The sequence below is a fragment of the Mustela nivalis genome (assembly GCF_964662115.1).
Source record: "Mustela nivalis genome assembly, chromosome: 3".
Lineage (NCBI taxonomy): Eukaryota > Metazoa > Chordata > Mammalia > Carnivora > Mustelidae > Mustela > Mustela nivalis.
Genome location: NC_139022.1, coordinates 120,438,025 through 120,459,263, shown reverse-complemented (window position 1 = coordinate 120,459,263; position 21,239 = coordinate 120,438,025). Strand labels below are relative to the sequence as shown.

General features: G+C 37.6%; 1 protein-coding gene across 17 annotated transcripts in view; it reads right to left on the bottom strand.

The window, feature by feature from the left end:
- The window catches only part of FBXW11 (F-box and WD repeat domain containing 11), a 121,617-nt gene that overhangs the window by 64,108 nt on the left and 36,270 nt on the right, over nucleotides 1-21,239 (bottom strand). For 7 of the 17 annotated variants that reach the window (XM_082726105.1, XM_082726115.1, XM_082726114.1 and 4 more), the window contains one exon: nucleotides 19,662-19,763. The exons of the other annotated variants lie outside the window; for them this stretch is intronic. In XM_082726105.1, coding sequence (XP_082582231.1) covers nucleotides 19,662-19,763 — 102 coding nt within the window. The remainder of the gene's footprint in view (nucleotides 1-19,661; nucleotides 19,764-21,239) is intronic. 17 annotated transcript variants of the gene reach the window in all.

The following is a 21,239-nucleotide window of genomic DNA, read 5'->3' as shown; positions in this document are numbered from 1 at the left end:
ACGGGATCTGACTGAAAAGTTACTCTAAACTGAATTAAATATACTCAAGCAAGCTTTTGATGTTATTTTTGAAATGTCTTAAATCAGAAATTCAAAAACAAGAACAGAAATGAACCAAAAGCAGAAAGAAATGAAACAAGATTTAACTCAGCAAAAGAAATAGAAACAAAACTGTAACAGAAATGAAAGTAAATTACAAGGCCCAAAAGTGATAAATTCAAATGAAAAATGTAGTGTCACTGAAGAAAAGCAGGAAAATATCCTAAGTGAATGGAAATGAGATAAATAAAGAAGCAAAATGGGACAGAAAGTGGTTGAAATGAGAGACAAAGAAGATCTATCTCATGTATAATTGGAGTCCATATGAGCATATATATGCATACAAACACACAAAATGAAATAGAATTAACATTTAAAACTGTAATCCAAGTTTTAGGATAAAGTTCCAGGGTTAAGTGAGTGAAGAAGAATGGAGAGTGACAGCTAAGAAGGTTTTCTTTTGGGGTGATGAAAATGTTCTAAGCCAGGGGCGCCTGGTGGCTCAGTTAAGCATCTGCCTTTGGTTCAGGTCATGATCTTAGGGTCCTGGGACTGAGCCCTGCATCCAGCTCCCTGCTTTGCAGACAGCATGTTTCTCCCTCTCAGTCTGCCTCTCCCATGCCCTGCTTATGCTCTCTCTCTGTCAAATAAATAAAATTAAAAAAAGAAAGAAAGAAAGAAAGAAAGAAAGAAAGAAAGAAAGAAAGAAAGAAAGGATCTAAGTTGATTATGGTAATGGTTGCACAACTCTGTAAATATACTAAATACCAATGAATTTTATTACTTCAAATGGGCATACTGTAGGATATGTGAATTACACCTCAACAAACCTGCTTAAAAAAAAAAAAAAAGAAAGAAAAGAAAACAAACAAAGCCTCACGGAAACTTTCCAGAAATAAAAAGAAACCTGACTGCATGTTTAAAAGGTGTCCTGGTAACTACAGAAAAATTGGTCCACAGCATTAAGTTCTTAGAAGTATCTTGTGGTAATTATTAGATTTTGAAGATAAAGAGATTTCTCACTTTAATTAAAAAAAAAAAAAAACTTGAGAGAAAAAGCATTGGAACATCAAACATCTTAAAAACAGTGTACCAAGTAAGGCATGAGTGGAGCAGCATTTTCAAAACACTGTAGAAAATAGGGGTGCCTGGGTAGCTCATTCGTTAAGGGTCTGCCTTCCGCTCAGGTCATGCTTCCAGCATCCTGGGATTGAGACCCATGTCAGGCTCCCTGCTCAGAGGGGAGCCTGCTTCTCCCTCTCCAGGTCCCCCGTGCTTGTGTGCCCCTATCTCTGTCATAAGAAAATAAATCTTTTTTTAAAACTGTAGAAAATATAATGTAAAGCGAAAATGTTCTATCCAAAGGCAACAGAAAAACAGTTTTAAACAAGTTAACAGGTCAGAGAACTCTGTACCCATGAGCCCTTCCTCAGTAACCAAGAGATAACTCATAAACAAAGATGCCCTGGGTGGTTCAGTTGGTTAGTGTCTCTTGATTTGGGCTTAGGTCATGATCTCAGGGTGGTGAGATCAAGCCCTGAATCAGGCTCCACAATTCTCTCTCTCCATATGTCCCACCCCCCACCACATGTACAAGAACATGGCTCTCTAAAATAAATAAATCAATCTTGAAGAAGAAGAAGAAGAAACAAAGAAGAGGGTAGAAGAATAGGTTATACATTCTGACAAAGCAGAAATAATGCAACTTAAAAACTGGAAGGAGAAGGGATCGGAAGAGGAAAGAAAAACTCTGTTATATAGGCAGTTAAGTGGGAGCTAAAGAATTCCATGGAAGACTGACAGACTTGTTAATAAGACATTAAATAAAAAACCAAGAATTAGGGGCCTTTTAAAAAAGTTGTAAACGTATTAACAGAACAATTAACAAACAATTACAAACAATTATAAACCTCCTGATTTTAAAAGGAAATTTCTGGGCACATGGGTGGCTCAGTCTGTTAAGCATGTGACTCAGCTCAGGTCATGATCTCAGGGTCCTGGGATCAAGCCCTGTGTTAGGCTCTGTGCTCAGTGGGGAACCTGCTTGAGATTCTCTCTCCTTCTCCCTTTGCCCCCCCCTTTGCTCCAGCTTCCCCTCTCTCTGTCCCTTTCTCCCTTTCTCTCTCTAAAATAAAGAAATAAATATTTAAAAAGTTTTCAAAAATAAAAGGAAAAAACACATCACAAAAAGAAAGCAGAAGATATGCGAAGAGACATAGATTAAAAAAACATGAACACATACTACTCCCAGTCCAAGCCAGATCAGGAAGACAAAAAACAAAGTTCAAAAGAATAAGCATAATCAAGAAGGTAGAAAACCTTAGAGATATCAAACTTTACACTATGTTAATAGAGACTGAACCTACTTTTCAAGCACACATGAAAAATTTATGAAAACTGATCATATTTTAGATCACAAAGAAATAGTAAATCAAATAACAATAGTCTCTGGGAAAGGAGAAAAATCAAAAAACAGTAGTCTCTGATCAAAAGACCAAAAAACTAAAAATGATTCCCATAAAAGTAATTTAAACATTTTTCTTCAAAATCAATGCTACAAAACAACCCATGAAGCTTCTGGCCTATATGTCCTTTGAAGATTTAAAAGAATTCCCCTTGAAACCTGGTCTGCTGCATTTTTGTGGACTAGTTCCTTGGAAGTTTCTCTATTCTAGTCTTCATAACTTATTCTTAGACAAGACTATTCAACACTATAGAAAGTGCAGTTCACCCAATTCATATGTTTGATACATGCCCAACAATCACACAAAAAGCTTCTTATGGAGATAGGCAAGTTGATACTCAAGTTCACATGGGCAAACAAACTTACAAGAATACTCAGGAAAGACAAAAAAAAAAAAAAAGAAAAGGAAAAAGAAAAGCTACGGGGGCAGGGCAGAGGGGAAGGGTGGGGAGGGACAGCCCTACCAGGCACTAAAATCCACTATTATAAGCCATTCTAATGAAAAATAAGGTACTTTTATGGCAAAGGTATACACAATTACCTCAGTGTAGGGTCAGCAAGCTTTTTCTGTAAAGGGTCAAAAGGTAAATATTTTAGGCTTTGCAAGCCTCACAGTCTCTGTCACAACTACTTAACTCTTCTGTTGTAGTGCAAAAGCAGCCATATACAATATGTAAATGAATGAGTGTGGCTGCATTCCCAAATAACGTTATTTACAAAAACAAGGCTCAGTTTGGCCAGCTGGTCATACTGTGCCAAATCCTGGTCTAACCAAATAGAATATCCAGAAATAGATCCAAGTACATATTGGACATTTAGTACATGGTAACAGTGGCATCCCACATCACTGCGGAACTTATTTTTTATTTTTATTCTATATATTTGGATTTCACATTTGGAACAAAGCCAGGACCCACCAAAAGGCTTTACTGACAAGTTTCAGTAAACATTATATATTACCTCTAATTTAGTACCACAGATGAAACCATATATACTTTAAACATAAATAATCCTGGGGCACCTGGGTGGCTCAGTCGGTTAAGGGTCCTGGGATCAAGTCCCACATCAGGCTCCTTGCTCAGTGGGAAGCCTGCTTCTCTCTCTGTCTGCCACTCCCCCTGCTTGTGCTCACTCTCTCTCTCTGTCTCTCTGAGATAAATAAACAGGATTTTAAAAAAATAATAATAATAATAATAATTTATTGTTGTATGCACTGTTAAAGAACAGCATGTTACATGTTACCAATCACTGAAGAAATGTTAAAACCCATGATGAAGGAGTTTTTTTGGAGGGGGGAGGAGGAGTTTCTGAGAGTTATTGAGAAATAATTGACAAACATCAATGTACAAGTTTAAGGCATACAGCAAGACTGGAACAATCTTGTAGCTCAGTCAGTTAGCATCTGCCTTCAGCTCAGGTCATGATCTCAGGGTCCTTTACTGAGTCCTGCACTGGGCTCCCTGCTCAGCCAGGAGGCTGCTTCTCCTTCTGTCTCCTACTCCCTCCACTTGTACTCTCTCTCTCTGTCAAATAAATAACATCTTTAAAAAAATAATAATAATAAAGAAAAGGCACACGGCAAGATGGTTTCATTTACACATACTGTGACATGATTCCAACAACAGCTAACATCCATTTTCTCATACAGATACAAAGGGAAATTATTTTTCTCCTTGCGATGAGAACTCTTAAAATTTACCCTCTTAACAATTTTCCTATATACTGTACAGCAGTGTTAGCTACAGTCACCGTGTTGTACCTTACATCGCTAATGGTTTGTATCTTTAGACCAACCACCTTTCCAATTCCCCCACTTCCCATCCCCCATCTTTTGTAACCAGAAGTGTGATCTTTCTCAGTGAGTTTGGAGGTGTTTGTTTGCTTTTTAAGATTTTCATACAAGTGAAATCATACAGTATTTGTCTTTCTCTGTCTGACATTTCACTCGGCATAACGTCTTCAAGGTCCATCCACAATATGTCACAAATGGTAGGATTTTCTTGTTTTTTATAGCTGAATAATATTCCATTGTATATATAAAACACAACTCTACATGCATTCATCCATGAATGAACACTTAGGTTGTTCCATGTCTTCACTACCATAAATAATCCTGTTATCAACTGCCGGGTGGGTGTGTGTGTGTGTGTGTGCAAATATCTTTTTGAGTTTGTGTTTTCCATACCTTATATTCCCAGAAGTGTAACGGTTGGATCTTTTTAACAAGAGTGCTGAGACAACTTATTAACCATTTTTAACCATAAAATTAGAGCCATACTTAAAAGATTATACATGAACAGACTCCAAATAGATCAGAAATTTAAACTTAAAGAGACCATAAGTACTGGAAAAAGGCATGTGTGAATTTCTTTCAAATCTGGGTGTAGGGTAAGCTGATTTAACTATAAGTCAAAATCCAGATACAATAAAAGGAAAAATAGGAAAATCTGGCTAGATAAATATTTTTAACTTCTGCACAGCAGTATTTTTAACACTATAAAATCAAAAGGAAAATGAAAAGCTGGAAAAAAATACTTATAACATATGTCACAAATGAAAGGACTTACACCCCTAAAATTTCCTTGACATTGAGGGCAAAAATTACCAAAATCCCAATAGGAAATAGGGAAAAGTATGATCAAACTTTTTTAAAAGATATAAAAATGACCCTTAAATAAGAAAAGATGTCCAGACTTACTCTTAAGGAGATGCAAATCAAAGTTACACATTTCTCACCTAACACTGGCAAATATTCTGTCAGTGAACCAGTGATCAAACAGGCACTCTCATATATGTCTGGTGGGAAAGCAAACATGTACGACCCTTTTGGAGGACAACTTGGCAATATTTAACAAAATTACATCTGTAGTTACATTTGATCCAGCAATCCCACTTCTAGGAATTATCCCTGAAGATACATGGTAATTAAATAACATTCTGAAAATACCTATGCACAAAGTTATTCAATGGAGCACCGTACATAATTTCAAAACAAAGTGGAAGCAACCCATATGCTCATATATAAGATACTGGTTGAATAAACTATGGCATATCAACACAATGAATACTATGCATCCTTAAGCAGGAATAATTAAGGCCTTAATATAGAGTAATTTTCAAGGTACACTTTTAGGTGAAAAAAAAATAAAGTGAAATGGAGAATTTATGTATCTATCTATGTGCCACCTTTTGTAGAAGAAATAAGCAGAGCAGAAATAAGAAAATATACATGTTCCTGTTCATTAGTACACTAAAAAACCCAGGAAGGATAAACCAGAAACTAATGAAACTGGTTACTCAGCGGAAACAGAATGGGAAGAATGAGAACAGGACAGAAGGATGCCTATACCTGCCTGTGTTGTTTTGATTCTTAGAACTAGGTATATTAAATGCTTTAGGTACTCAAAAATATAACCAGCAAGGATTGGGAGAGATGGAATATCAGCAAAAGAAATCAAACTAAATATACTCCAAATGAATAATAAAATCACACTTAATGATGGGGGAAAACTAAATCAAGTGACTTTTTTTTAAGATTTTATTTATTTTTTTGACAGAGAGAGATGACAAGCAGGCAGAGAGAGAGGAGGAAGGAGGCTCCCTGCTGAGCAGAGAGCCCGATGTGGGGCTGGATCCCAGGACCCTGAGATCATGACCTGAGCCGAAGGCAGCGGCTTTAACCCACTGAGCCACCCAGGTGCCCCTCAAGTGACTTCTGAAACTCAGTAGACTAAACAGCCACAAGCAAAAGATTTGTATTTTAATTATGAAGAAATATTCAGTACGATTAATATAGTTATTTTTCAGTGATATAGGTGAGCAATTATAACACCATACATTCTAGAACTGAGTGCGTAAATATATTGTGGGTAATAGAAGTCAGGTTTCTCGCTGTTAGAGAAGAGAGTTCTAAAAACAAAAAGCAGGGGTGCCTGGGTGGTTCAGTTGGTTAACCATGTGACTCTTGATCTCAGCTCAGGTCTTGATCTCAGGGTTGTGAGTTCAAGTCCCGCACTGAGGTCCTCACTGGGCATGGAACCTACTTTAAAAAAAAAAAAAAAACTCTAAAGACAGAAAGTGTTACCTTACATAAGGCTAGAATGAAATCTATGAGACTAGAATTGGAAATATTGTGAATTCATGGTTTTTAGTACACAGAAAAGGAGGGAATTTTTTTTTTTTTATGAAGAAAGACAAAATTATACATGTATTACCTAACATGGTTGCCTGAGAGGGCCTAAAAGCAATCCCAGTAGCACTAAGCACACCTACCACAGAGATTTAAATACCATTCTTCACTAAAAGTAACCAATGCTCCTTGGAGAATCGACTCATCCCAGCACAGAGTATAGGAAAATAAAAAATGAACCTGGGACATTTTTGTTGTAGCAGAAAGTAAGAAGTGCTTAAAGATCAAAAGGATACAGGAGCCAAGTTGAAGGGGCATCCACTAGCCAAACACTCAACAGCCTGACCATCAAAATAAATAATGATAATAAGAAATTATAACCACTTAGTAAAGTAGGAACCACAAATCTATACTGATAAAATAAATGAATAAACTGAAATTCTAATGAAAAAGCATTTAGTTTCAAAGTACCACGCCACAAAATATTTAATTACAAAGGGAAAAAGGATAACTTTACCGTGAAGAAAGCTGCTAGATACCACCTTACTCAAGTAATCAAGCTGATCACCATAAGTAGTGAGGCAAACCAAAACCATACACCACTGGATAATTGGATGCAATAAGAAGAATACAGCATCATTTTTGTGATATTCCTTTCAAAGATGTACAACTTAATTCTAATCATAAGGGAAAAGACAAACCCAAATTGACAGACATAACTACAAAATAAATTATAATCTTCAGAAGTGTCATGGTCACAAAAGTCCAGCAAAGACTGAGAAACTATTCAAGATTAAGAAATTAAGTAAGTATGACAACATCATTCTGAACTGGATACCTTTGCTATTAAAAAAACCATTACTGGGGTGCCTGGGTGGCTCAGTGGGTTAAGCCTCTGTCTTCAGCTCAGGTCATGATCTCAGGATCGTGGGATAGAGCCCAGCATCAGGCTCTCTGCTCAGCAGGGAGCCTGCTTCTTCCTCTCTCTCTGCCTGACTCTCTGCCTACTTGTGATCTCACTCTCTGTCAAATAAATAAGTAAAAATTAAAAAAAAAAAAAATTACTGAACTTCCAATGAACAGAAACCAAAGTTTGGATGGCAGTAATGTGTCAATGTTATTTTATTAATTTGATTCTCCTATTAGGATTATGAAAAACAACCTCGTCCATAAGAAACATACACTAAAACATTAGAGCAAAACAAACTATTCAGTTAGCTTTACCTTCAAATGGTTTGAGAAACAAAAAGTTCTTTGCACTGAACTCAGAATTATGCTCGAAACTGTCTCAAACTAAACAAAAAGCAAAATCTTTCAACAGCTGGTGTGCATTAATTAATACCCAACACTTCAAATTGTGGGATCAGGGGCACTTGGCTGGCTCAGCTGGTGGATCATATGACTCTTAATCTCAGGGTCATGAGTTTAAGCCCCATGTTAGGGGTGGAGCCTAGCTTCTAAAGAATTTTACAAATAAAAATAAGGGGCGCCTGGGTGGCTCAGTGGGTTAAAGCCTCTGCCTTCGGCTCAGGTCATGATCCCAGGGTCCTGGAATCGAGCCCCACGTTGGGTTCTCTGCTCAGCGGGGAGCCTGCTTCCCCCACCCTCTCTCTCTGCCTGCCTCTCTGCCTACTTGTGATCTGTCTGTCAAATAAGTAAAATATTTTTAAAAACAAACAAATAAATAAATAAAAATAAAACAAACTGTGGGATCATATCTTTCAGAAGAAATGTGCTGAAATCTTCCATGCTTCTTTTCACCACTACTGTCAGATGCTCTCAATAACCATCTCAAACTAGGACTGAATGAGGTTCAATTTTCCCAAGCCATTCACTACAAGTCAACAATTATGAGTTCATCTATCCATCCCTTTCCTGTGAACTTTTCCAGATCCCCTTTGGCAAAATCTTTTCTTTCAAATTAATTAGGTCATAGTGTCTTCTGCTACCAATAATTTAATCTTTAAGTTTTCATATCCTGCTGTCTTAAAGGTGGAGGATTTAACATTCACCTTTTATTCCAAATTAAATAACTAGGAAGCATCCTGTAATATAAGAGATCTTATATAAAGACTCCAATCATTGACTCCTGGAATTCTAAAAAGGAGGAGAGGGGATAAAGAACCTCCATAAAGAGTCTCTTTGTACGATCCGTCTACAAAAATTGGCAGTTGATTCTTCGTATTATCAGGCCATTGCACAGTACATGGTACATAGTAGGTAGTCAGTAAATATGTACAGGATTTACAAGTGATTCTATACTTTAAGTATTTCTGAATAACCTCATTCTAACTAAAGGATCTCTCTCTTTTTTTTTTAAGATTTTATTTATTTGACAGGGAGAGACACAGAGAAAGAGGGAACATAAGCAGGGGGTGTGGGAGTAGGAGAAGCAGGCTTCACGCTGAGCAGGGAGCCTAATGTAGGGCTTGATGCCAGGATCCTGGGATCATGACCTGAGCTGAAAGCAGTCGCTTAATGACTGAGCCACCCAGACGCCCTTGAATCTCAATTTTGAAGTCCATCATAGCACCCAGGAAATCAATAAGAAGGCACAGGTGGCACAGCTGTTACGTGTTTGAAAATGTCTCTGGAGTTCTTTTCCTTGGCTAAGCATATTCAGTAGCATTAGATCTTCTTTCAGAAGGCCATGCCTTACCTGACTTAGCATATACTCAAATTGCTCAGAAAGGAATTTGTAAAGAGGCTTGTGAATTTAGAATATACTACTGAACAGGCTTGTTAAACTTTTTCAAAATAATAGTGTTAAATCTTAGTGTGGGTACAATGAGATACAAACTCTCTGGAAAACAATTTAACAAGACATATACAGTATGTCTCTTGGAAATATATTCTAAGTAATTCAAAAGGAAGGCAAAGATTTATGCACAAAAATGGTGATTAGTATTTTAACATTTAAAAATGAAGATTCTAAACACTCAGAAGGGGCGCCTGGGTGGCTCAGTGGGTTAAGCCGCTGCCTTCGGCTCAGGTCATGATCTCAGGGTCCTGGGATCGAGTCCCGCATCGGGCTCTCTGCTCAGCAGGGAGCCTGCTTCCTCCTCTCTCTCTCTGCCTGCCTCTCTGCCTACTTGTGATCTCTCTCTGTCAAATAAATAAATAAAATCTTTTTAAAAAAATAAATAAATAAATAAACACTCAGAAAAATGACAAATCACATGATGTTCATCAAATACATTACATGGTAATTTCAAATTATGTCATGAGAAATTTTTAGTAATAGGAAAACATTAACAATCATCCTAAGTGTACAAAGCATATAAAGTAAAATAAATATGAAATTACATACACATATAAAAATTTTCAACTATGAAACATAAACACGGATGAAATACTGACAGAAAATATGCCAAAACAGTAAGAATGGTACTTCCTAAATCGAGGATTATTTCTCATTTTCCTTTCCACTGTCATCCAAACATTCTACAACATGCATGTATTACTTTTATAATCAGAAAAAGAGTATTTTTTTAAACAAAACAAAAATACAACAAGCTGGTCTTCAAAGCAAAATCAATTTTTACTCAAAATACTCTTTCAACTCACATGATGAACACTTGGATTCAAAGAACTCAGAGAATAAAGTCCAAAGTAGTTGTAGCTAGGACAGCAAATACCACTACACCATATAATCCTAACAAAGCTTAAAGACAGCCATTCCTTCATATTCCTATTCATTATGCTATTCATGGACTACTCTAGAAAATGGGTATATTTACCATGCAGTGAATAAGACAGGACCCTTTTTCTCACAAAAGACAGATTCTGGTGGGGAAGAAAGATGACAGATAGGAGGGGGAAGAAAACACGGAATATAACTCCAGGCAGTGCTAAGTGCTATGAAGAAAAAAATAAAAGCAGGGTAAAAGAAGAGAGTGAAAAGCAGGAAGTTATTTTAGGTTGGGTGGTCAGAGAAGGCCTCTAAAGAAGAGATATCTGATGATGGTGGCCAGTTATTTACCCAAGCACTGGTCTAGATAGATGTTGCACACTATGAGTATGAGTATGAGTATGTTGTACACTGTGAGCAAAGGAGATCACCCTCCATAATGGACATGGGCTTTATCCATAAACTGAGGGCCTTAAGAGTAAAGATTCTGCCTCAAGACTGCAACAGAGAAACCCTGCCTGAGTTTCCAGGCTGCTGGTCTGTCCCACAAATTTCAAACTTGCCAGTCTCCACAATCATATGAGCCAATGCTCTAACATATGTATTTAACTACCTACCTATGTATCTACCTACTCATCTATCTACTGCTGGTTCCGGTTCTCTGAAGAACCCTAGCCAATCTTAGATTTGGTCTCCCTGCTTTCTCTCTCCATTATATCATCTACACAGTAGCAAAAGATCCTGTTAAATATTAGAGAGACAAACTAGTCCTCTGGTCAAAATTCTCTAATGACTTCCTATCTCACGCAGAATAAAAGCCCCAAATCTTGGAATGCTCTAGCTCACTTCTCCTCGATAGCAATTACTACTATCTAACATATTATGGTGCTCTACTCATTATCTTTTTTTCCCCTACTAAAATTTAGGTTCCAAGACAAAGTGACAGAGTGGCTTTTTGTCTGTTTTGGGAAATCCTGTATACTTATCCACTACATTAATCCCTGGCACAGAGTAGAAGTATCATAAATATTTGTTGCTTGAAGAAAAACAAATGAATAAACAATGACTGATTTTTAATTTGGTCTTCGTGATTTCCTATGTTTTCCAGTTCTCTACTGAGCATGTATCTCTGCTATGATCATACGTTGCTAGGAATACAGCAGTCCCCCCAACTCACAGACCCACTTTCTGCAGCTTCAGTTACCCACAGTCAGCTACAGTCTGGAGGCAGATATCCTCCTCTGACTCGTCATCAGAAAGTCACGTGCAGCCTAGCATTACGTCACAGCGCCTACGTCATTCACCTCACTTCGTCTCATCATGGAGGCATTTTATCATCTGATTTCATCATAAGAAGTACAGTACAGTAAGATACTTTGAGAGAGACCATGTTCACACAACTTTTATTACAGTATTTTGTTACAATTGTTCTATTTTAATATTTTTGTTCATCTCTTATTGTGCCTAATTTATAAAGTAAACTTTGTAATATATATATATGTATAGGAAAAAACATAGTATATACAGGGTTTGGTAGTATCAGCAGTTTCACACACCGACTGAGGGTCTTGGAAAGTATTCCTCACAGATAATGGGGGAACTACTGTAATGTAAATTAGAATAATCTTTTTCTTTGAAGTTTGGTCAAAATTTAAAAGCCCTAAGAAAGGTTGTATGGTTCCTCTGAGTCAGAATTTTTCCAATGAATAATACAATCTGAGGAATTAATCATAGACACTAAAACTTAGTGACCTTAATGTCCATCAAAAGAGACTGATTAGGGGCGCCTGGGTGGCTCAGTGGGTTAAGCCTCTGCCTTCAGCTCAGGTCATGATTTCAGAGTCCTGGGATCAAGCCCCGCCCGCTTCTTGCTCTCTGCTCAGCAGGGACCCTGCTTCCCTTTCTCTCTCTGCCTGCCTCCCTGCCTACTTGTGATCTCTCTCTGTCAAATAAATAAATAAAAATCTTTTAAAAAAGAGAGAGAGACTGATTAAATCACTGCACGCCCAGACAATTGAAAATAGAGACTTTTACTAATATAAACCATATTGATAAAAATCAGGTTACAATTCAGTTTAGAGAATATGGGCCTATACATAAACAAAGAAATAAAAAATATATATAATACATATATGGAAATAAAATGTCAAGAAAAAAAGAATGGACACTAAAATGAAGTGCGAATATGACTGAATGGTTCATTTCTTTTTCATACTTAAAATTTCTGCAATGAAAAATTGTTACTTTCATAAAAGGAATAATAAATATAAATCAATAGAAACATATAATATAAGCATTTTTATAAGTAACATAGTAAGTGTCTGTTATATGAGATCTAAGACATCATTTTTGTTGAAAATGTAAGGACATTTTCTAATGTGGTCTGAATCCCATTTGTTTGCCTCCCTATCCTCAAATTATACTGTTAAACCTTTTCATCATGCACTCTGTTTAAGAAACCATTAATTAAAACTATTAGTAACACAAAATGTAGTTTTAATTTTCCCATAGTGGAGGCTCTCTTCCACAGGAAATGTGAACTTTCAAAGTCTATAAAATGGTCCGAGTGGGGTGCCTGAGTGCCTCAGTCAGTTGAGTGTCCAACTCCTGATTTTGGCTCAGGTCATGATCCCAGGGTTGTGAGATCAAGCACAGGGCTCGACAGGCTGGGTGTGGAGCCTACTTAGAGTCTCTCTCTCCTTCTCCTACCCCCAGCTTCGTCCACCTCTCTCACTTTCAAATAAATTAATTAATTAAAATGTTCTAACCTCCATGAAAACAATTCAGCCACACCTATCAAAAAAAGCACCACCCACTTTGTGATAAACCAGAGAGCTATATATACTTAGATTTCTGATTTCTCTATAACTATGTTGTAATTCAAAAAAGAAAAAAAACTGTACTCTTCTTTCTCACCACCCCCCCCACCAAATCTACGAACGAATAAAGTACCACTGATGAGTTATTTAGACTTTATAAATCTGAGGACATGTCTGTAATACAGTGTGAAGTAAATAAAGGAAGTAAAGGAAGGTGCTATATCAGTTTTTCTATTTAAAAAAAGGAAGAAAAATCCCTTAATTGTACAGTAATATACCCTCAGGTTAAAAACAAAACAAAACAAAAACAAATACACAGTGTTAGACAACAAACTGTTAACATTTGGGTGTAGGGGGAGATTGGAAGGGAGAGATTATTAAATTTTTCTATATACAGATAATTTAATTAACCACTGGTATTCTTTGGTCAAGCAATTCTACTTCTACGAGTTTATTCTAAAGACATAATCTTGCAAGCCTAAGATAAATATCCAACGAAAATAGTAAATTGGAGCGCTAGGATACAAAAAAAACTGATGTTTAAAGTTTCCTCAATAGGGAATTGGCCAAATTCTTTTTTAAATGATAAATAATACAATGCAGTATTATTGCAGCTATAAAAGAGAATAAGGTCATATAGGGTTTTATATGGTGACAGGGAAGAATGGTCAACATATACTAAAAGGGTACTAGAAAACTCATCAAGTGATATTTTGGGAAGTAAGACCTGGGGTCAAAGGAAATTTTATATGTCTTTTATAACTTTCAGTACCAATCATACTATCTTTAAATCTATGAACCAGGGCGCCTGGGTGGCTCAGTGGGTTAAGCCGCTGCCTTCGGCTCAGATCATGATCTCAGGGTCCTGGGATCGAGTCCCACATCGGGCTCTCTGCTCAGCAGGGAGCCTGCTTCCCTTCCTCTCTCTCTACCTGCCTCTCCGTCTACTTGTGATTTCTCTGTCAAATAAATAAATAAAATCTTAAAAAAAAAAAAAGCCTTTTAAAAAATAAATAAATAAATAAATCTATGAACCATTTTTACAATTTTCTTAATGATGACATGAAACTGATTTCTCTAACATCTTTTTACTTTATAGGCCTTCTTAGATTTGCTTTAAAATGCCCTGGCAGGGGCGCCTGGGTGGCTCAATGGGTTGGGCTGCTGCCTTCGGCTCGGGTCATGATCTCGGGGCCCTGGGATCGAGTCCCGCATCGGGCTCTCTGGTCAGCAGGGAGCCTGCTTCCTCCTCTCTCTCTCTGCCTGCCTCTCTGCCTGCTTGTGACCTCTCTCTGTCAAATAAATAAATAAAATCTTCAAAAAAAAAAAAAAAATGCCCTGGCAAACACTAAGCTGGAAAAGAAGAAAGCTGAACTAAGAATAGCATTAATTTTGAATATTATTCAAGGTTGAGCTGAATGGTACTCTTTATTTTTCTGTATGTTTGGGAATTTCCATAGTAAAATTTTTCACATAAAATCTTACAAAGAGCCCTGCTGTGTAATAGAGATAAATTCAGAGTAAGCACTATGTTAAGCTCTCCTTTAACCCACTTGTGACTCCAAAGTCAAACTCTGGGGTTCCAAAGGACATTTAAAACACCACTGGTTACAATCACTATCATCACCATAGTAATTCAGAGAGCCTGCACAATTTGATGGTTTCCTCCTTGCCTAACAAAAAAGACAGACCCTAAAACAACAGATGTTCTCTCTGGGTGGTGAGTTTACTGATTTTTTTTTTTTTTTAAGTAATGATATTTTGTAAATTTTCTTATAAAGAGAAAAGAATTTTTTTAGTGTTCATAAAATATAATAGACTGTGCCATTAAATAATCCAAAAGGTTACTCCAAGCCTTCCCAGTAGCCTCAGAGTACAACAGGATATGTAACAAGAAATGATAAAACCCCAATGTTCATTAGAAAAAGGACAAAGACAATTGAGTTGCAACACCCACTCTGACAAACGGAAGCAGCTCAACAAAAGAACACCTGACAGTTGGGGCCATATCATCGTTTGGTCCTTTATCCTATTCTTAGCCTGCCCTGGCATGGAATCCAAGACTGTAAGACTGGAATTCCCTCTCCTTGAATAGGGAAGCAGGAAGAAGCAATGACAGAAATGGATTTTCATCCCCTCAACAAACAAGCAATCAGTAAGGGATAGCTGTTACCTTCCTCTACTTCACAAAATCCTGTAGGCAGATAGAACTATATTTTTAAGGATGAGGAAACTGAGATTTAGGGAAGTTAAGTAACTTGCCTTGTGTCACAGAGCTACTAAGCAGCAGGTGGAAGACTAGAACTGAACTTGTCTGCTCCAGAGCCAGGACTCTTTTCTACCAAGCTACAGCCCATATCTAAAAACATCCTTTCATCCCACGGTAAGTTCCAACTAAAGTGTTCTTAAACCTCTGTGGCTCACTGTCCATACTGAAAGTAAGAAAAAAATCAAGAAAGGCAGCTGCCACGAAGTTGTACAGATTGTCCAGCACTATCCATACTAGAGCTTGGAAGGGAGAAGGCACTAAAACTTGATCCACATGATCCTTGCTGTCAATACAAATCATCAGTCTTTGCCTTGAGAAAAGCTTATCGCTAATACTCTCCCCAGCTGAGAGCTTCCAAATGGCATTACCAAGAAAATTTGTCAGTCCATTACTACCATTCTAGGCGTGTTAGCATTCAACTTTTAACACTAGAAATAAAGGAGAATTTGTTCCAACCTTAAAATGGCATTTGCCAAGTTACTATCAACAGCATGGTGACCAAGGCACTGGCTTTGCAGTTATCGAGACCTACGTTCATAACCCAGTTCTGCCACTTTAACAAATGTGTAACCTTAAGGAAGTCAATTCAGTTCAATAACTGCATATACCAAAAAGCTATCACGGATAACTTTTCCATAAGGATTAAATGAAATAATCTAGTACCTAGAGCCTGACACATAAAAAGAAAGTGGAAAATAAACGATACACACTATTAACATTGGTATTAATCCCATGCCAGAATAGTCTTAGAGGCTTAGCAAATAATTCTTCATGGTCTGAACTCTTGATTATTCAATGTAACAATCAACTGATTCAATCTGGAGAGCTGAACCAACTGAGAAATTGATTCAGTTCAGCTTGTTCAGAGACATCCAGATATTCCAGTTTAACTGTTCTTAAAAAAAAAAAAAAAAAGCATTTAGTCTTTGTTTAAACTGGTTCACATTTTTTTTTCTTTTAAAGATTTATTTATTTATTTGACAGAGAGAGATCACAAGTAGGCAGAGAGGCAGGCAGAGAGAGAGGAGGAAGCAGGCTCCCTGCCGAGCAGAGAGCCCGATGTGGGACTCGATCCCAGGACCCTGAGATCATGACCTGAGCCGAAGGCAGCAGCTTAACCCACTGAGCCAGCCAGGCGCCCTGGTTCACATTTTTTTAAAAGCACATATACATTTGGATAACTTCATAATTTATTACACACATTCTCTGTCTCACACTATACTTGTAGTTTAGTCTGGATTTTCCTTAACAGGTCTGCTTACTACAACACATTCCTTTGGAGCAGGGAACAAGTTTGTATTCTTCATCTTTATGTGGCCAGCACCCGTATAGGCCTTGGCACATACCAAATGCTCAGTAAATTTCTTGCAGAAAAGCCATTCAGGAAACTCACTAGCTTTAAGATTCAGGAGGATTCATTTTGGCCACAGGAATGCAATTTTTTTCACCTACAAATATTTGGCAGGTTTTTCTTTTTTTTTATTTTCAAATAAACAATGGCTAAACAAGCCACACACCAGATATCTCAAAAGTAAAGTTTTCACAAACAAAGCTAAGATGGAAAATTCCAGAAATAGTAGCATTCAAGCAAGAGTAAAGAACAATTTTGGAATTGGGTCGAGCTAGGGTTCAAATGCCAGCTCTACTACTTCACAGCTACGTGGTATTAACTTGGGTCCAACAACACATATCACCTCTGAAACTCAGTTTCCACATGTGAAAAATGGGGAAAATAACACCTACCTCACCTGGTTGTCACAAAGCTAATCTATGTGAAGTGCCAAGTACTGTTGATGGTAAGTTGTCTTTATTTTTTTTTAACAGTTTATGGAGATAAAGAGTGATTTTTTTTTTTCAGTCTTAGCAATCCCTTTTCCCTTCTCACCCACAGCAAGCAGAACCTAGAGGGATTGCATAATGCCTAAAGATAACTATTATCTTTATTCCTACTTTTCAGAAGGTACACTAATTCAGCCACACAGGCAGGCTAATTGGCTCAAGCTCCAACAGGCAATGGGTCAGGTGTGGTAATTTTCAGAAGGACCCTGTCATGCAACTCCAGAGCCCAAGCAAAGTCAAGCAGGCTCTTCAGGTAACCTGTTCTCCTCTGAGGCCTCCTTACAATGGGCTCCCTGAGAGGTATGTAATGTCAGGCAAGAGTCATCTCTGTGATAAACCAAAGATGTAGCATATAAACTAACCGGCATTCTTTGAAAACCCAAGCCGAAATTAAATCAACTAAACTGTAGCACTGTTTGGAGCCTGGAGAAAGAGAACAGGAACACTGGTGTTAAAAACAGTAATACCTAAAACCAGTGAGTAGACAGGAAGGAAATCTAACATGTTCTTAAATATATGTTTACTTCCACTCACAGAGGGAACAAAACAGAGTAACGATTTGCTAATTCCAATCAGCTGAGTGCATACTTCATTCTACTGTGCTGCAGACTCTCAATTATATAAGAAAACAAAAACCTAAATAAACACAATTCCTAATACATCTCTTAAAACAGTATTTGCTCCATTCACATTTCAGTAAATATCGTTCAGTATTCCACCACATTTCAATGTCTAATCAAGGCAAAGTTTACATTTTTTCTCTCAAATAATTTTCCCTGGGAGAGGTAAGTCAAAGAACTTTGAACACATTTGGGTTTCCATTTTCAACAAGGTAAGAACCCCTATTTCCTCCCACACACCCCACCTCCAGAGAATTCACAATATACTAAAATATATTGAATAATGTTTCCCACTGGTCAATTACTTTGAACTGAATGCAGTAAAAAGAATCTGCACTTCAATCTGCACTACAGTTCCTCCCCTACTTCAATTTCTGGAAAAAACTCACTCGCCCCACTAACAATTAACTTTAAACATTCAAGTAATAAGCATTTCAGAAAAACACACTATTACTATAATGCAAATATCCATTATTTAGCACCAAGGAGAGTCCATGCAACAACAGTCTGCCACTTCAAGAACATTTTTGTTAAAGTTACACTGCATGCAGGAAAGCTGCTTTTCCAAAGATAAACACATATTACATCAGAGCCTCACTGAAACACCTAATCCCTGGACCCTAGGTTTTGTACCGCCTTTTTATGCAGACTCCTAAAACAACTGGATCTTGTACTGAATTCACTCTCTAGTTAGTTGTGTTACTGAGGTTCCAGTACAGTTTTCTAAAGAAAGCAATTTGAATCAATAACCACACCAATGCGACTCAGAATGTTTGCCAATAAGTAAATAAAATACACAATCCCAATATGAAATTCTCCTCTTTCCTGGTTCCCCCACTCCATTCAGAGACTGTAAACATGAATAGAAAGAGAACTTCGAGAACAGTAAAGTCATCCACGCCATCAATAATATCCCTCTAACCCATTTCCTCATTTTACAATGTTTTCCTAAAACAGGGCAGTCTCCACAGGACACCAGGAATTTAATATCACTTTTTAAAGATATAATGAACTGTGTGGAATATGCAGTGATGAAAACTGAATATTGCTACTGAAATCATACTTAATTAAATACACGTTTTCTCTAAAAAGAACTTCCCCAATAAAGTCACAATGCTTTCTGCCTTGGCTCCCTCAGAATCCATCCCAACAAGTGAGTGCAGTCAGGCCCCATTCCTGCTAACCGCTTTTTTCCTGAGCAATCCCTCCCCACCCCCACCCCCAAAAGTTTTACTTTTATCTGTGGAATTCTCTGCCAGCCTCGGCCTGGAAACCTGGGTAGACCCTGAGGACAGGTGTCAGATCTGGCCTTTGGGAAGTGGCCCAAACCAACAATTATTGGCAGCATAAAGCTGTGACCTTTAATAAACTTCAATTTGAGATTTTATACAATTAATAATTCCCTCCCTACTCCTTTTTTGAAGGAGGGAGAGAAAGCATGCCAAAAGGATGAGTTTCAAAATAGAAAAATCACCACTTTAATTATGAAACCCTCCCAACTCAACAAAGAACTGTTAAAAGTAGCCAAATGGAAAATGTCAGGGTTTTGTGGGCACATGCACAACTATTAAAAGTGAGAATCAGAACTTCAAGGTAGGGGAGAGGGGGAGAGGGGAATAAAAGCAGGAGCAGAAAAAGAGTAGAATCGGGCCCAGCCAAAGACCCATTTTCTCAGAGGGGCCCCTCCTGGTACTAACTCCTCCATGTGGGGCACCCAGGCTGGAGAAAAGCAGAGGGTTACACAGAACATTTAGCAGACTTAACATTGGATTAAACACACTACTGCAAGTTTCAACAAATGTTCATGGCATACGTAAAAAACACATTTACAACAAGAAAGAAGAGAGGCACCTGGAGACATCTGACACTGGGCATGCTCTGCAGGCAACTCAGTGCGCACATGCTCTCTACCAGGTTGGCGCAGCCTAGCCACAAAGACCTTGGCACAGAACACTGCAGGATGACAAAAAGGAAGGAAGAGAAGAAGCAGTTAGAGGCCGCAACAAATCACTCCTTCACACAGGCAACTTGAATGTTAGTTGGGCGGGGGATGTACCCTTGGCAGTTTGGAAGTCAGGGATGGTGAACCTAGACAACCTACTGAATCCCTGGGAGAGGGCCCACTTTCTGTCTTACAGAAAGGAGGTTTCTGCTGCCAACCACTAATTCCTCAGGACACAGTGAACAGAACCAAGAGGGAGAGAGAGAATGTTTAAATGAAAACCCACTAAAGGGAACTGTGAAAGTCTGCATGCACAAGATTAGTGGTAAGATTGGGACTATAACTTCATAAAATAACGGTTTCTAGTCAGAGTCATAAAATTATAACTGCCGTCATTACATCACCTACTATGTGCCCAGGACTTTAAATGTGTTTTCTAATTCCCACACCACAGTAAAGAAATGGAGGCTCAGAGGTTAAATCATTTGCACAAGGACACACAGCAAAGGAGGGGAGAGGCAGAATTTCAAACCTTCATTGTCTGCTATTAAACCCCCATTAATTCTACAAGACTATGATGCTTCTATTGTAAAAACTCTGATCATCTGAATTTTTAACAGAGTAGTTTCATACTTTCCTAAATAAAATCACAGGACACCTAGAGACATGAGGCAAAAGGAATAAGAAAGATGAGTGATAGACTGATAGATACAGGCAATAAAAGAGCTGATTAAAAAATATCTGATTTTTCAGTGACACCCACATCTCTGCCTTCCCAAAGAAAAAACTCTGGAATATGATGGTTTTAATTTTAGACTTTGTTTATAAAGTTCATTTGACATATGTAAGAACATAAAGGCTTATTTCATTTACCCATTCCCATTCTCTATTAAAATCTTGCTGGTCTTAATGGAATTAAGAAAAAAGAAAAAATATGAAAGTGAACATATGCATCATGGCTAGTATTTTTAAGATATTGGATTATTTATTATTCAATAAGTACTTTTTTCTGCAGATCTAAGGTCAATTAGTTTACTGCAAAAACAATAACCATGCAAAAAAAAAAAATTTTTTTTTAAACTGAGGGTGGGTGTTTGCGTTCAACCAAAATGCTTCAGAAGTTTTAGATTCAACATCATAAACTTGTTTATCCTAGCTATAATTGGGCTGGTCAGACATCCTCATTTTTCCTTGGACAGTCCAGGTTTACACTTGTTGTCCCAGCATAGCTTTCATTCTCAAAAGCATTCTCATTTGGGAGACAAATTCTGTGGTCATCCCAATTATAATATAAACAAAGATAGCTATGCTTGAAATCAAATAGACCTGGGCTCCTATCCAGCATCTGCCACTTACCCCTTACATATCACCTATAATTTAACTAGATCTTGAGATTATTTATTTACTTATATATTTTAAAGAAGGCTCCTTGCTCAGCATGGAGCCCAAGTGCAGAGCTTGAATTCACAACCCTGAGATTAAGACCT